This window comes from Thalassophryne amazonica, chromosome 12 (genome assembly GCF_902500255.1).
Source record: "Thalassophryne amazonica chromosome 12, fThaAma1.1, whole genome shotgun sequence".
In the NCBI taxonomy this organism is placed as follows: domain Eukaryota; kingdom Metazoa; phylum Chordata; class Actinopteri; order Batrachoidiformes; family Batrachoididae; genus Thalassophryne; species Thalassophryne amazonica.
The window spans coordinates 102,384,603-102,400,024 of NC_047114.1; the positions used below are offsets into that span (position 1 = coordinate 102,384,603).

General features: G+C 44.1%; 1 protein-coding gene across 1 annotated transcript in view; it reads right to left on the reverse strand.

The window, feature by feature from the left end:
- The window catches only part of afg3l2 (AFG3-like AAA ATPase 2), a 109,815-nt gene that overhangs the window by 51,004 nt on the left and 43,389 nt on the right, over window positions 1-15,422 (reverse strand). The window contains exons 6-8 of the mRNA XM_034183678.1: window positions 1,879-1,953; window positions 1,673-1,797; window positions 798-1,071 (exon numbers count right to left, since the gene is read on the reverse strand). Of these exons, the coding sequence (XP_034039569.1) occupies window positions 798-1,071; window positions 1,673-1,797; window positions 1,879-1,953 (474 nt within the window). The remainder of the gene's footprint in view (window positions 1-797; window positions 1,072-1,672; window positions 1,798-1,878; window positions 1,954-15,422) is intronic.

The window sequence follows — 15,422 nt, forward strand, 5'->3', positions numbered from 1 at the left end:
TTTTTTTCCCTCTGCTTGGTCTAAAAAAGTAACCGTTACTGACTGTCACAATTTTTTTTTCCTGATTTCTTATAGTGTTTCTTAAAGCCAGAAAGTTGCCATTTGAAATGACTTTAGTTTTGTGTCATGTCTGTGATCTGCTTTTTTTCTACAAAATTAAACAACTGAATGAACATCCTCCGAGGCCGGTGATTCCATAATTATTTCCAGGGGTTGTAAATGTTGCCCAAAACTTTCTTCAGTTAAATGACCATCTTTGGCCCTCCAGAACTCCAGACACAATGTTGTAGACCTCTAAATTACCTTTGATTCTGATTTTAGATTTGACAAACAGATCAACAGTCAAAAAAAAATAATCTAATTTTATTAATTTTTTTCGGACCTCTGGATGGACACAGGATTCAAACTCCTGCTTTCATTCAGAGGCCAAGGAAAAGGAATCCATGGATCCATCCCTCAAGGCTTGACTACTGCACTCCCTACCTTCTGGAAGTAACCCGTCTAACCTCGCCTGCTGGCAGGTTGTCCAAAAATACTGCTGACTCGGAGTAAAAAAAATAAATAAAAAGACGTACAGAACATTGGTCACACATTTGACTTCCTGGATCTTCCGCCCACCCTCAATATGAAGATCCCCTCCCTTCCCTCACATGGGGGGGATCTTGGCTCAGTGTCACCACAGCCCCACTTACACCTGTGAGACATTTCAAATGACCTCACTTTGGGGATCTTGGTTTCATTTCAACTTGATGCTCTTGGTCCTATCCTCACTGTGAAGACCTCAGCTACACTGTTACCTTGGGGATCTTGGCACCCAGATCCTGGTACTGTTTGGGGTTCTTTAGGAAGTTGACAAACTCCATGATCTCCAGCTTGGCCTCCTCACAGCCAGCCACGTCTTTGAACTTCACATCAATTTCATCTTTCAGGATCTTTGCCGTTGTCTCACCAACGCTGAACAGCCCGCCCATCCCACGGCCAGGACGCCCGGAGCCCGTGACTCCACGACGCAGCATGAAGAGCAGGAAGCCCATGATGAGCAGCGTTGGGAGCATGCTCAGCAGGAAACTTCTACAGGTGGGACAGATGCAGGTGAAAGGGCAGTTCAACACTTACAGCAGTCAAATCACCGACTGTTAATAAATCCAACCGTCTGCGCTGAAGACAAAAACAACGAGCCCAGGTTTGGGTTTCTGTGCTGCTGCTGCTTCAACAGAAGAAGAGGTGCTGCTTGCCACGCCCCCTTCCCTTCAGAGGGCAGGGCAGGTCTGAGAATAAGCAGCACTTCCTGACAGACGGTTTTGTGTCCGTTAAATCTCTCTAAAACCTTTTAAACGTAACGAGAAGCTGCTTCACGTGACAGACGACACTGTCATATTTAATCAGATCAGAAACCCACAAATAAGGCTCACAAACTGATAACTGATGTTTTACTGTCACACACACACACACACACACACACACACAAAACTCACTTGGTTTTTGTTAGAATTTTATCATTTAGTTGAGAAGTGGTTTCTTTCTTTAAATGAGCTAAACAGTCAATTTTAAAAACGTGTTGTTCAGTGTGGACTCAAAGGAACTTTAAGAAACAAGTCAAACAAATGTATAAAGTTACTGACCCTTCAAATCAGAAATTCTTTCGTCATTCTGGCCTCTTTGGCCTTCTTACCCATCGCGCTCGGTGGCGTAAACCACAGGGAGCCTGTCCTCGCTCTCGATGCCCAGCTCGGTCTGAGCCGCCTCCAGATTCCTCTCAAACGTGTCCACGCTGCCAATGTTGAACCACACGTACTGCTGAATATGGCGAAACAGAATGACACGGTCGGGTTAGTGTCGGGACCCTCAGGAGTGGACTTATTATTTTATGACACAGACCCCATCCACCGGAGACTTCCCAGGAGAGAAAACCACTTTGACGTAGCGCTTGTTGATGACCTCCAAACGGTCCGCCTGGCAGAGACAAAAACATGGCAAAGATGTAAATTGTGACCCAGTGTCTCATACTGAATGGTCCGCCCCTAAAAACTGATCCGCCCTGCCTCCACTGCGCATGCGTCATTTCAAATTCAAATGTATTTATATAGCACATTTAAAACACAGCTGCAGCTGACCAAAGTGCTTCACAATAATAGCAATACAAAAGTGTAAAATATTAAAGGAAAAGAATAAAAATAAATAAATACTCTAAAAATACAGAGCAAAATAGCAGAGCAAAGCATACACCACTTAGCCAGTGTTGAAAGCCAGGGAGAAGAGATGAGTTTTCAGTCTGGACTTAAACTGTCCCACAGACTCTGAGGACCTGACAGTCAGCGGAAGATCGTTCCAGAGTCGTGGCGCTGCCACAGAAAAGGCTCTATCAGCTCTGGATTTAAGCCTGGCTTTAGGAACAGCCAGGAGAAGCTGGTCAGCTGACCTCAGAGCCCTACGTGGAGTGTACGGCTGCAAGAGCTCACTCAGATTTCAGAGCTCAGCTGCTCGTCTGAGACTGAGTCTCTTCACCCAAAGTGATCAAACGGATTTATGTGATTATTAACCATCAGATGACAACGTAAAACCTCTTCAATCATTCTGAAGTTAGTTTGAAGCAGAAACGAGGTGATACTCAGCGACGCTTTGAAATGACCAACGCGCAGTGAACGCGTCAGCTAGCAGCTCGTGTAGCTATGGCGCTCTGATCACTTCCTCCGTGTTTTATGATGAAATAATGCTGACTTTATGTGGAAATGATCGTTGTAGAAAAGCTTCAGATATCTGTGGCTGAGACAGATGATGACTGGAGGCAGTTTGAAACAGAAACAAGGTGAAAATCCGTGAGACAGATGATGACTGGAGGCAGTTTGAAACAGAAACAAGGTGAAAATCCGTGAACCGCGGCTGATGACGCATGTGCAGTGAAGGCAGAGCGGACCGATTTTTAGAGGGGACCGTTCGATCGGCGACACTGGAAGACATTCTCTCAGTTCAATAAACAGTCACATTCTTTATTATTAAAAATAAAGTCAGGGGGAGACAGGGCTTTCCTAACGTAAGGAGAGTGTTAAATGTAACACACAGTAAAGCCCTTCTATCCCTAGATGCTGAGGTGTTTTAGTTGAATAGATGTATCTCTTTGAAGTTTTGAAGAAATGTGGATGTGGATAGAATTTTATAAAACGGATAAAAACAAAAATTATAGAACAAGCCCATTGCAGAAATAAGAACTAACAGGAACATTTCAAAACCAACATAAATTAAAAGAGGCTGTAGAGGAGGCTGTCCACTCTCACCCCTGTTGTTTATATTAGCCACTGGGCCACTGGCAATCGCAATTCACATCCTCACCTCGCTGGTGTTACCGTCGGCCCCGCTGAGCACAGGATCTCACTATTGGCCGACAATGTTATTTTGTTCCTGTCAAAGCTGAGCAAATCTTTACTGTATATTTTAGAAATAATTACATCATACAGTGATTCCCGACCAGAGAGGAGAGAACACTGGATCACTGCTACAGCACGATACAAGGAGCTTATCACGCAGTGCCTCGTGCTGCGCTCGGCCTCTCTGACCACGAAATGATCCATCTGATCCCTGCATACAAACAGAGGCTGAAGCTCTTTAAACCTGTAGTGAGGACAATAAAACAGTGGACCGCTGACGCTGTGGAGGAGCTCCGCACATGCTTTGAAACCACAGACTGGGACTCAATGAGGTCTGCTTGTGAGAGTTTGGATGAGTATACGGACACTGTGACCTCGTATATCCACTTCAGCGAGGACATCATTGTACCATCACGCACCAGGGTGAGTTATAACGATGACAAACCCTGGTTTACTCCCAAACTGAAACGGCTGTGGTTGGATAAGAAGGAGGCTTTTAAAAGTGGGGACAAAGATTACTACAAAGAGGCCAAGTACAGGTTTAGCAAGGAAGTAGGCATTGCTAGATCACATTATTCTGAGAACATCCAGGAACAGATCTCAGAGAATGATGCAGCTTCGGTGTGGAAAAGTTTTAAGGTGGGTTTACACTGTGCGAGTTTTGGCCCTTTTTCAGCCGATTTTTCACTCGTGCGAGAATTTTTTGGATCGCGCCGAGTTTCAGCTTAATCGTGCGTCCTTCATCGTGCAGTCTACATGGAGTAACAAGCTGCGTTTAACATCTCACAACCACCTCCCGATCAGGAATCGTATGGTCGGATGAAAATCAAACCTGTTTGATATTTTGGTCGGCCGTCGTGGCTCGTGAGGGTTCGGCGCTGTTGAAGCAGCGCTACAAGCGTCTACGCGCTGATTACCTCGCGCACTGTCCATGAGCAAACACCGGAGAGAGCAAACAGTGATCTCATGTAAAGTCTTAGTTCCCTCGCAATAACCTAATATCATATTAAAGTTCATGCCTATCAGCGTGCACAGTGAGTGGAATCAGGCGGTGGGACACTGAACGTATATGCACGCGCACACACAGCAGACAACAACAGGATTTACGACAGATGAGGGAGTAAGTTGCTGCACCTTGCACAGCTGTATGAGTCCATATGAAATATAGTTTATACAACAGTGTAAGTAGCAACACCTGTTATGAATGTTTGTTTTCTTTTTTTACTGTCCTCTCATGGATCATGTTGCTGTCTGCTGTGTGTGCGCGCATTTACGTTCAGTCTCCCCCCCACCTGATTTCACTCACTGTGCGCGCTGATAGGCATGAAATAAATTTTTTTTTAAAGAAAAAAAAAAAGCTTCCGACGTGTGGTTTTTGAACGTACAATGTGAGCAGTCAGATCGCATCAGAGCATCGGGCTGTACAGTGTGAGAACATGAATCATGCGCTCTGAACGTTTAAACCCTGCAGTTTTATCTCACAGTTTGAGCTGGAGCCAAGAACAATGCCTGAAAATATCGTACAGTGTATGCCCAGCCTTAGGCAGATTACCAATTACAAGCCTAAAACCCCCCACTTCACAGACGACCTACAAACTGCAAATAGACTGAACGAGTTCTATTGTCGTTTTGATGGCCAGTTTAACAGCCCTCACACCTCCAGTCCCAGCAACATACCCAGCAACACATCCAGCATGGGCATTCACTCTTCCACCTCCCCCACCCACCACACTTTAGCAGAGCCCAAAATATCAAGGACTTCCATCACAGAGCGCCCCTCCTCTCCCCCCGCCCCCACAGCTATGCATATTTATGAAGATGAGGTCCAAAAGCAGTTTAGGAACGTAACAGCTCACAAAGCTCCTGGGCCAGATGATGTCTCACCTGCCACTCTGAGACACTGTGCTAATGAGCTTGCCCCAGTGTTTACAGACATATTCAACTCCTCACTGGAGGCTTGCCACGTGCCTGACTGTTTCAAAACCTCCATCATTGTTCCTGTTTCCAACAAACCAAGGATCACTGGACTCAATGACTACAGACCGGTGGCACTGACTTCTGTAGTCATGAAGTCATTTGAGCGTCTGGTTCTGTCCCACCTCAAATCTCTCACGGCCTCACTCTTGGACCCCTTGCAGTTTGCTTACAGAGCCAATAGGTCTGTGGATGACGCCATCAATCTGGCTTTGCACTTCATTCTGCAGCATCTGGATTCCCCGGGAACCTACGCTAGGATCCTGTTTGTGGACTTCAGTTCTGCCTTCAATACCATCCTCCCAGATCTTCTCCAGGATCAGCTTTCCCAGATGAATGTGCCTGATTCCACCTGCAGGTCGATTGCCAACTTCCTGAAGGATAGGAAGCAGCAAGTGAGGCTCTCCCGGACCACCAGTACTCCTCAGGGATGTGTCCTCTTTCCTCTGCTTTTCTCCCTGTACACCAACTGCTGCACCTGTGATCACCAGTCTGTCAAGCTTATCAAGTATGCAGATGACACCACTCTTATCGGACTCATCTCTGATGGGGACGAGTCCGCCGACAGGCTGGAGGTCCAACGACTGGTGTCCTGGTGCAGCTATAACAACTTGGTGCTGAACACAGAGAAGACAGTGGAGATTATTGTGGACTTCAGGAAGAACACAGCCCCTCTCCTCTTCATTACCCTGGCAGACAGCCCCATCACCATAGTGGACACCTTCTGTTTCCTGGGAATCACTCTAACCCAGGACCTCAAGTGGGAGTCCACCATTACTTCTGTTGTCAAGAAGGCCCAGCAGAGGATGTACTTCCTGCGGCAGTTGAAGAAATTCAACCTGCCAGCAAGGATCATGGTGCAGTTTTACACTGCTATCATCGAGTCCATCCTCACCACCTCCATCACCATGTGGTACGCTGGAGCCACCACCAGGGACATAAGAGACTACAGCGTATTGTACGCTCTGCTGAGAAGGTGATTGGCTTCAACCTTCCATCTCTTCAGGACCTGTACATCTCCAGGACACTGGGGCGTTCAGATCGGATAAGAGCCGATCCTTCTCACCCTGGATATAGCCTTTTTGACCTCCTCCCCTCAAGCAGGAGGCTGCGGTCCCTTCGGACCAGAATCTCACGCCATAAGAACAGTGTTTTCCCCTCTGCCGTTAGCCTCATCAACAAGAACTTTTAGAACTCTAGATTGTTGCTATCACCACCAACAACCCTGTGTTACTCTGTTTGCAGAGATCACATATATGTGTGTATATATATATATATATATATACAGTGAGGAAAATAAGTATTTGAACACCCTGCGGTTTTGCAAGTTCTCCCACTTAGAAATCATGGAGGGGTCTGAAATTTTCATCTCAGGTGCATGTCCACTGTGAGAGACATAATCTTAAAAAAAAAAAAATCCGGAAATCACAATGTATGATTTTTTTAATCATTTATTTGTATGTTACTGCTGCAAATAAGTATTTGAACACCTGTGAAAATCAATGTTAATATTTAGTACAGTAGCCTTTGTTTGTAATTACAGAGGTCAAACGTTTCCTGTAGTTTTTCACCAGGTTTTCACACACTGCAGCAGGGATTTTGGTCCACTCCTCCATACAGATCTTCTCTAGATCTTTCAGGTTTGGCGTTTCAGCTCCCTCCAAAGATTTTCTATTTAGTTCAGGTCTGGAGACTGGCCAGGCCACTCCAGGACCTTGAAATGCTTCTTACGGACCCCCTCCTTAGTTGTCCTGGCTGTGTGTTTGGGGTCATTGTCATGCTGGAAGACCCAGCCATGACCCATCTTCAATGTTCTTACTGAGGGAAGGAGGTTGTTTGCCAAAATCTCACAATACATGACCCCATCCATCCTCCCTTCAATACAGTGCAGTCGTCCTGTCCCCTCTGCAGAAGAGCACCCCCAGAGTATGATGTTTCCACCCCCATGCTTCACGGTTGGGATGGTTTTCTTGGGGTTGTTCTCATCCTGTAAACATGGTAAGTGGAGTTGATTCCAAAAAGCTCTATTCTGGTCTCATCTGACCACATGACCTTCTCCCATGCCTCCTCTGGATCATCCAGATGGTCACTGGTGAACTTCAAACGGGCCTGGACATGTGCTGGCTTGAGCAGGGGGACCTTGCTGGCCTGCAGGATCTTAAACCATGACAGTATCATGTGTTACTAATGTAACCTTTGTGACTGTGGTCCCAGCTCTCTTCAGGTCATTGACCAGGTCCTCCTGTGTAGTTCTGAGCTTTCTCAGAATCATCCTTACCCCACAAAGTGAGATCTTGCATGGAATCCCAGACCGAGGGAGATTGACAGTCATCTTGTGTTTCTTCCACTTTCTAATAAATAATCATAACAGTTGTTGTCTTCTACCAAGCTGCTTGCCTGTTGTCCTTTAGTCCATCCCAGCTTTGTGCAGGTCTACAGTTTTGTCCCTGGTGTCCTTTGACAGCTCTTTGGTCTTGGCTATGGTGGACAGGTTGGAGTGTGATTGATTGAGTGTGTGAACAGGTGTCTTTTATACAAGTAACAAGTTCAAACAGGTGCAATTAATACAGGTAAAGAGTGCAGAATAAGAAGGCTTCTTAAAGAAAAATTAACAGGTCTGTGAGTGATTTTCAGCAGTAACATACAAATAAATTATAAAAACAAAAAAAAACAAAACAAACAAAAAAAAATCATACATTGTGATTTCCGGATTTTTTTTTTTTTTTAGATTATGTCTCTCACAGTGGACATGCACCTAAGATGAAAATTTCAGACCCCTCCATGATTTCTAAGTGGGAGAACTTGCAAAACCACAGGGTGTTCAAATACTTATTTTCCTCACTGTATATATATATATATATATATATATATATATATATATATATATATATATATATATATATGTGTGTGTGTGTGTGTGTGTGTGTGTGTGTGTGTGTGTATATATACATCTTATATATTTATCTTAGCTCATATACATTCTGTACATTTTGTAACACTGTTATAGTGTATAGTTTTTATTATACGTATATTATTTGTTTTACTGCTCTACTTCATTTAATTTTTTTTTTGTCTTCATTTAAATTTTTTTTTTCTTTTTTTTTTTGTCTTTTATGTTAGCACCAAGTACCGCAGCAATTTCCTAATGTTGGGAACTTGTTCACTAATATGGCAATAAAACCTTTCTGATTCTGATATTTCAGGCTATAAAATTAGTCATTCTAAATCCTCAATCTTACTACTGAATGCAGAAGATAGAATAAATCCAATCCCAGAGACATTACAGTCCAATGTAGTAACACAATTTGAGTATTTGGGGATATAAATTTGAACAAATTGCTGAAACAAATTCTAACCTCATAATGATGGTTATAAGTGATTCTATTGATAGATGGGTGTCATTAACAATGTCCATGATGGGGAGAATTAACACAATTAAAATGAATATATCACCTACACTTATGTCTTCCAGAATGTTCCCCTGCCACCTCCTCTGGGATTTTTCATGCAAATAAAGAAGATGTTAATATGGTTTATATGGAAAAACAGAAGATCCAGGCTTCGATGGTCCCAAATGTACTTGTTATATGACCGTGGAGGTGTAAAATGTCCAGAGGTCCAGCTGTGCAGTTGAGATCTGTGACATTTCACTATCCCACAGACTCACCACACTGGGTGGACATGGAAGATCAAGGACTAAAATCAACACTCCCTTCATATTTATATTCAAACTCAATTAAAGAACAACTGAAAAACACTAAAAATCTAATCCTAAAAAATATGATTAGAGTATGGAGGGATGTTAAAAACAACTCCAGCACAAAGCATATAATTTATCTCAATTCAGTCTAATTTGGGGCAACCAGCTGTTCACAGCCGGCAGAGCTAATGGGGCTTTTAAATTATGGCACAACAGTGGTGCATGAGATGACATCACTAATGACGTAGCGGAGGTCAGGAACTAGCTGACAAATGCTGGTTGAAAAAATGGCAACAAACATGTCAACAACAGCAGAAAATCATCTGCCAGCGAGGTTTGCTGAGTTCACAGAGGAGGAACTGGTGGAAATATTGAACTCCAAGGATGCCAAAAACACTAAGAAGGTAGACAAGCACACTACTGACATTTTAGAAGCATTCATATGCTGTTCACAACAAAATAAATTGATCTAATTTATTTGACTCTGCTGTTTGCTTAATTTGGGAGGGGGGTGGAGAACATAACAACTGATGGATGGCAAGTCGTCCAACATTGGACAAGGCGTAGCCTCCATACCATCCATTATTTGTATTATATATATATATAATATCTGTTGCCCATGACCAATGTCCTGCACTGTTTCACTTTATCACCACCACTTGCACAGTGTCTTAACAAAAATCTGCTGCTGCTACAAATACTGAATGGTTTGCACTACTGCACTTTCCACTTTTACTATTACCTTAGACACTACACTGTAAATACTAAATATTTGTCCTTATTGTCAAAATGTCTTGTCATCACAGAGGGAAGGTGAGAAACGAAATTTCGATTCCTTGTATGTCTAGTACATGTGAAGAATTGACAATAAAGCTGACTTTGAATCGATTTACATTGTCCGTGATGGATTGTTTACACACAAGTCGGCGTTGCTAAGCACGCTGCTAAGAGCTCACAGGCAGCGTAACCAGCTGTGCGACCGAGTCGATATATGACTCTGGAACAAAGAGGACAAACAGTGCTGTAAAGAACTGCAGGACGTTTAAGAGCAAACTTCACTTTTCCCCAGAAAAACTTGAACAGGAAACGATCACAGCTCACAGCAACTCCCACTGACAATAATGGAGAAAGAAACAACCTGCCTTCTGGGATGTGTACATAAAACAAATGCAATAACAACGTCTATAAACCCAGAGAATAGAGTTTTAGGCACAATATACAAAGAGTTTTATGTTGCGATGTTAAAGTTGTTGTCCGTGTGCAGCGGTTAAAGTGCAGCCTACCCGATCACAGCGTCTCAATGCATTTCTCCCGTCAAGAAACTACCCATAATGCACTGCAGTATGTCCAAACGCCAAAACCTTAAAAAATTAGTGCATTACTTTAAAAATTTGGAGTTTATAAAATGTCAGATGTGGCATTAATTTGAACAACTTGTCTGGATTTAGTTTGTTTAAAATTATAAGTCAAAACTATATCCCTGTGCATGACTTGCATGATATGCCGGCGAGTTTTTATGGCGTGAAGAGAAATTGTCTTTATCATCCTCCTTAGTCACAGGGTCTCTTTTGCTGAGAGAAGGTTGATCTGACACAGAAGCGCCTGCTCGTTGTTGTGCCAGTGTACTGAAGTCAATACTTTAGCACTGTTGTCGTGCGTTACCTGTGCTGCTCCACAGCCTGTCTAGTGGATTTCTATTTTGTTTTAGCACTGTTGTCGTGCGTTACCTGTGCTGCTCCACAGCCTGTCTAGTGGATTTCTATTTTGTTTTAGCACTGTTGTCGTGCGTTACCTGTGCTGCTCCACAGCCTGTCTAGTGGATTTCTATTTTGTTTTAGCACTGTTGTCGTGCGTTACCTGTGCTGCTCCACAGCCTGTCTAGTGGATTTTTATTTTGTTTTAGCACTGTTGTCGTGCGTTACCTGTGCTGCTCCACAGCCTGTCTAGTGGATTTTTATTTTGTTTTAGCACTGTTGTCGTGCGTTACCTGTGCTGCTCCACAGCCTGTCTAGTGGATTTCTATTTTGTTTTAGCACTGTTGTCGTGCGTTGCCTGTGCTGCTCCACAGCCTGTCCAGTGGATTTTTATTTTGTTTTAGCACTGTTGTCGTGCGTTACCTGTGCTGCTCCACAGCCTGTCTAGTGGATTTTTATTTTGTTTTAGCACTGTTGTCGTGCGTTACCTGTGCTGCTCCACAGCCTGTCTAGTGGATTTCTATTTTGTTTTAGCACTGTTGTCGTGCGTTACCTGTGCTGCTCCACAGCCTGTCTAGTGGATTTCTATTTTGTTTTAGCACTGTTGTCGTGCGTTACCTGTGCTGCTCCACAGCCTGTCTAGTGGATTTTTATTTTGTTTTAGCACTGTTGTCGTGCGTTACCTGTGCTGCTCCACAGCACTGTCTAGTGGATTTCTATTTTGTTTTAGCACTGTTGTCGTGCGTTACCTGTGCTGCTCCACAGCACTGTCTAGTGGATTTCTATTTTGTTTTAGCACTGTTGTCGTGCGTTACCTGTGCTGCTCCACAGCACTGTCTAGTGGATTTCTATTTTGTTTTAGCACTGTTGTCGTGCGTTACCTGTGCTGCTCCACAGCCTGTCTAGTGGATTTCTATTTTGTTTTAGCACTGTTGTCGTGCGTTACCTGTGCTGCTCCACAGCACTGTCTAGTGGATTTCTATTTTGTTTTAGCACTGTTGTCGTGCGTTACCTGTGCTGCTCCACAGCCTGTCTAGTGGATTTCTATTTTGTTTTAGCACTGTTGTCGTGCGTTGCCTGTGCTGCTCCACAGCCTGTCCAGTGGATTTTTATTTTGTTTTAGCACTGTTGTCGTGCGTTACCTGTGCTGCTCCACAGCCTGTCTAGTGGATTTCTATTTTGTTTTAGCACTGTTGTCGTGCGTTACCTGTGCTGCTCCACAGCCTGTCTAGTGGATTTCTATTTTGTTTTAGCACTGTTGTCGTGCGTTGCCTGTGCTGCTCCACAGCCTGTCCAGTGGATTTTTATTTTGTTTTAGCACTGTTGTCGTGCGTTACCTGTGCTGCTCCACAGCCTGTCTAGTGGATTTCTATTTTGTTTTAGCACTGTTGTCGTGCGTTACCTGTGCTGCTCCACAGCCTGTCCAGTGGATTTCTATTTGTTTTAGCACTGTTGTCGTGCGTTACCTGTGCTGCTCCACAGCACTGTCTAGTGGATTTCTATTTTGTTTTAGCACTGTTGTCGTGCGTTACCTGTGCTGCTCCACAGCCTGTCTAGTGGATTTTATTTTGTTTTAGCACTGTTGTCGTGCGTTACCTGTGCTGCTCCACAGCCTGTCTAGTGGATTTCTATTTTGTTTTAGCACTGTTGTCGTGCGTTACCTGTGCTGCTCCACAGCCTGTCCAGTGGATTTTTTTTTATTTATTTATTTTTAGCACTGTTGTTGTGCGTACCTGTGCTGCTCCACAGCCTGTCTAGTGGATTTTATTTTGTTTAGCACTGTTGTCGTGCGTTACCTGTGCTGCTCCACAGCCTGTCTAGTGGATTTCTATTTGTTTTAGCACTGTTGTCGTGCGTTACCTGTGCTGCTCCACAGCCTGTCTAGTGGATTTCTATTTTGTTTTAGCACTGTTGTCGTGCGTTACCTGTGCTGCTCCACAGCCTGTCTAGTGGATTTCTATTTTGTTTTAGCACTGTTGTCGTGCGTTGCCTGTGCTGCTCCACAGCCTGTCCAGTGGATTTTTATTTTGTTTTAGCACTGTTGTCGTGCGTTGCCTGTGCTGCTCCACAGCCTGTCTAGTGGATTTCTATTTTGTTTTAGCACTGTTGTCGTGCGTTACCTGTGCTGCTCCACAGCCTGTCTAGTGGATTTCTATTTTGTTTTAGCACTGTTGTCGTGCGTTACCTGTGCTGCTCCACAGCCTGTCTAGTGGATTTCTATTTTGTTTTAGCACTGTTGTCGTGCGTTACCTGTGCTGCTCCACAGCCTGTCTAGTGGATTTCTATTTTGTTTTAGCACTGTTGTCGTGCGTTACCTGTGCTGCTCCACAGCCTGTCTAGTGGATTTCTATTTTGTTTTAGCACTGTTGTCGTGCGTTGCCTGTGCTGCTCCACAGCCTGTCCAGTGGATTTTTATTTTTATTTTATTTATTTTTTAGCACTGTTGTTGTGCGTTACCTGTGCTGCTCCACAGCCTGTCTAGTGGATTTTTATTTTGTTTTAGCACTGTTGTCGTGCGTTACCTGTGCTGCTCCACAGCCTGTCTAGTGGATTTCTATTTTGTTTTAGCACTGTTGTCGTGCGTTACCTGTGCTGCTCCACAGCCTGTCTAGTGGATTTTTATTTTGTTTTAGCACTGTTGTCGTGCGTTGCCTGTGCTGCTCCACAGCCTGTCCAGTGGATTTTTATTTTTATTTTATTTTATTTTTTAGCACTGTTGTTGTGCGTTACCTGTGCTGCTCCACAGCCTGTCTAGTGGATTTTTATTTGTTTTAGCACTGTTGTCGTGCGTTACCTGTGCTGCTCCACAGCCTGTCTAGTGGATTTCTATTTTGTTTTAGCACTGTTGTCGTGCGTTACCTGTGCTGCTCCACAGCCTGTCTAGTGGATTTCTATTTTGTTTTAGCACTGTTGTCGTGCGTTGCCTGTGCTGCTCCACAGCCTGTCTAGTGGATTTTTATTTTGTTTTAGCACTGTTGTCGTGCGTTGCCTGTGCTGCTCCACAGCCTGTCCAGTGGATTTTTATTTTTATTTTATTTTATTTTTTAGCACTGTTGTTGTGCGTTACCTGTGCTGCTCCACAGCCTGTCTAGTGGATTTTATTTTATTTTAGCACTGTTGTCGTGCGTTACCTGTGCTGCTCCACAGCCTGTCCAGTGGATTTTTATTTTTATTTTATTTTATTTTTTAGCACTGTTGTTGTGCGTTACCTGTGCTGCTCCACAGCCTGTCTAGTGGATTTTATTATATTTTAGCACTGTTGTTGTGCGTTACCTGTGCTGCTCCACAGCCTGTCTAGTGGATTTTATTTTGTTTTAGCACTGTTGTCGTGCGTTACCTGTGCTGCTCCACAGCCTGTCCAGTGGATTTTTATTTTTATTTTATTTTATTTTTTAGCACTGTTGTTGTGCGTTACCTGTGCTGCTCCACAGCCTGTCTAGTGGATTTTTATTTTATTTTAGCACTGTTGTCGTGCGTTACCTGTGCTGCTCCACAGCCTGTCTAGTGGATTTTTATTTTATTTTAGCACTGTTGTCGTGCGTTACCTGTGCTGCTCCACAGCCTGTCTAGTGGATTTTTATTTTGTTTTAGCACTGTTGTCGTGCGTTGCCTGTGCTGCTCCACAGCCTGTCCAGTGGATTTTTATTTTTATTTTATTTTATTTTTTAGCACTGTTGTCGTGCGTTACCTGTGCTGCTCCACAGCCTGTCTAGTGGATTTTTATTATATTTTAGCACTGTTGTTGTGCGTTACCTGTGCTGCTCCACAGCCTGTCTAGTGGATTTTTATTTTGTTTTAGCACTGTTGTCGTGCGTTACCTGTGCTGCTCCACAGCCTCTCTAGTGTCGGATTCCCTGTTTGGGAATCCGCTAGCTTAGCGTAGCTACTAGCTCTTAGCCGTTTTAGCATGGCGGCTTCTCCTGTCTCTCCCGTACTTTTCTGCTCTGGGTGTGAAATGTTTAGTTATTCCTCGGCCTCTTTTAGCAGTAACGGTACATGTAATAAGTGCAGCTTATTCGTAGCTTTGGAGGCCAGGCTGGGCGAATTGGAGGCTCGGCTCCGCACCGTGGAAAATTCTACAGCTAGCCAGGCCCCTGTAGTCGGTGCGGACCAAGGAAGCTTAGCCGCCGTTAGTTCCCCCCTGGCAGACCCCGTGCAGTCGGGAAGGCAGGCTGACTGGGTGACTGTGAGGAGGAAGCGTAGCCCTAAACAGAAGCCCCGTGTACACCGTCAACCCGTTCACATCTCTAACCGTTTTTCCCCACTCGACGATACACTCGCCGAGGATCAAACTCTGGTTATTGGCGACTCTGTTTTGAGAAATGTGAAGTTAGCGACACCAGCAACCATTGTCAATTGTCTTCCGGGGGCCAGAGCAGGCAACATCGAAGGACATTTGAAATTGCTGGCTAAGGCTAAGCGTAAATTTGGTAAGATTGTAATTCACGTCGGCAGTAATGACACTCGGTTACGCCAATCGGAGGTCACTAAAATTAACATTGAATCGGTGTGTAACTTTGCAAAAACAATGTCGGACTCTGTTGTTTTCTCTGGGCCCCTCCCCAATCAGACCGGGAGTGACATGTTTAGCCGCATGTTCTCCTTGAATTGCTGGCTGTCTGAGTGGTGTCCAAAAAATGAGGTGGGCTTCATTGATAATTGGCAAAGCTTCTGGGGAAAACCTGGTCTTGT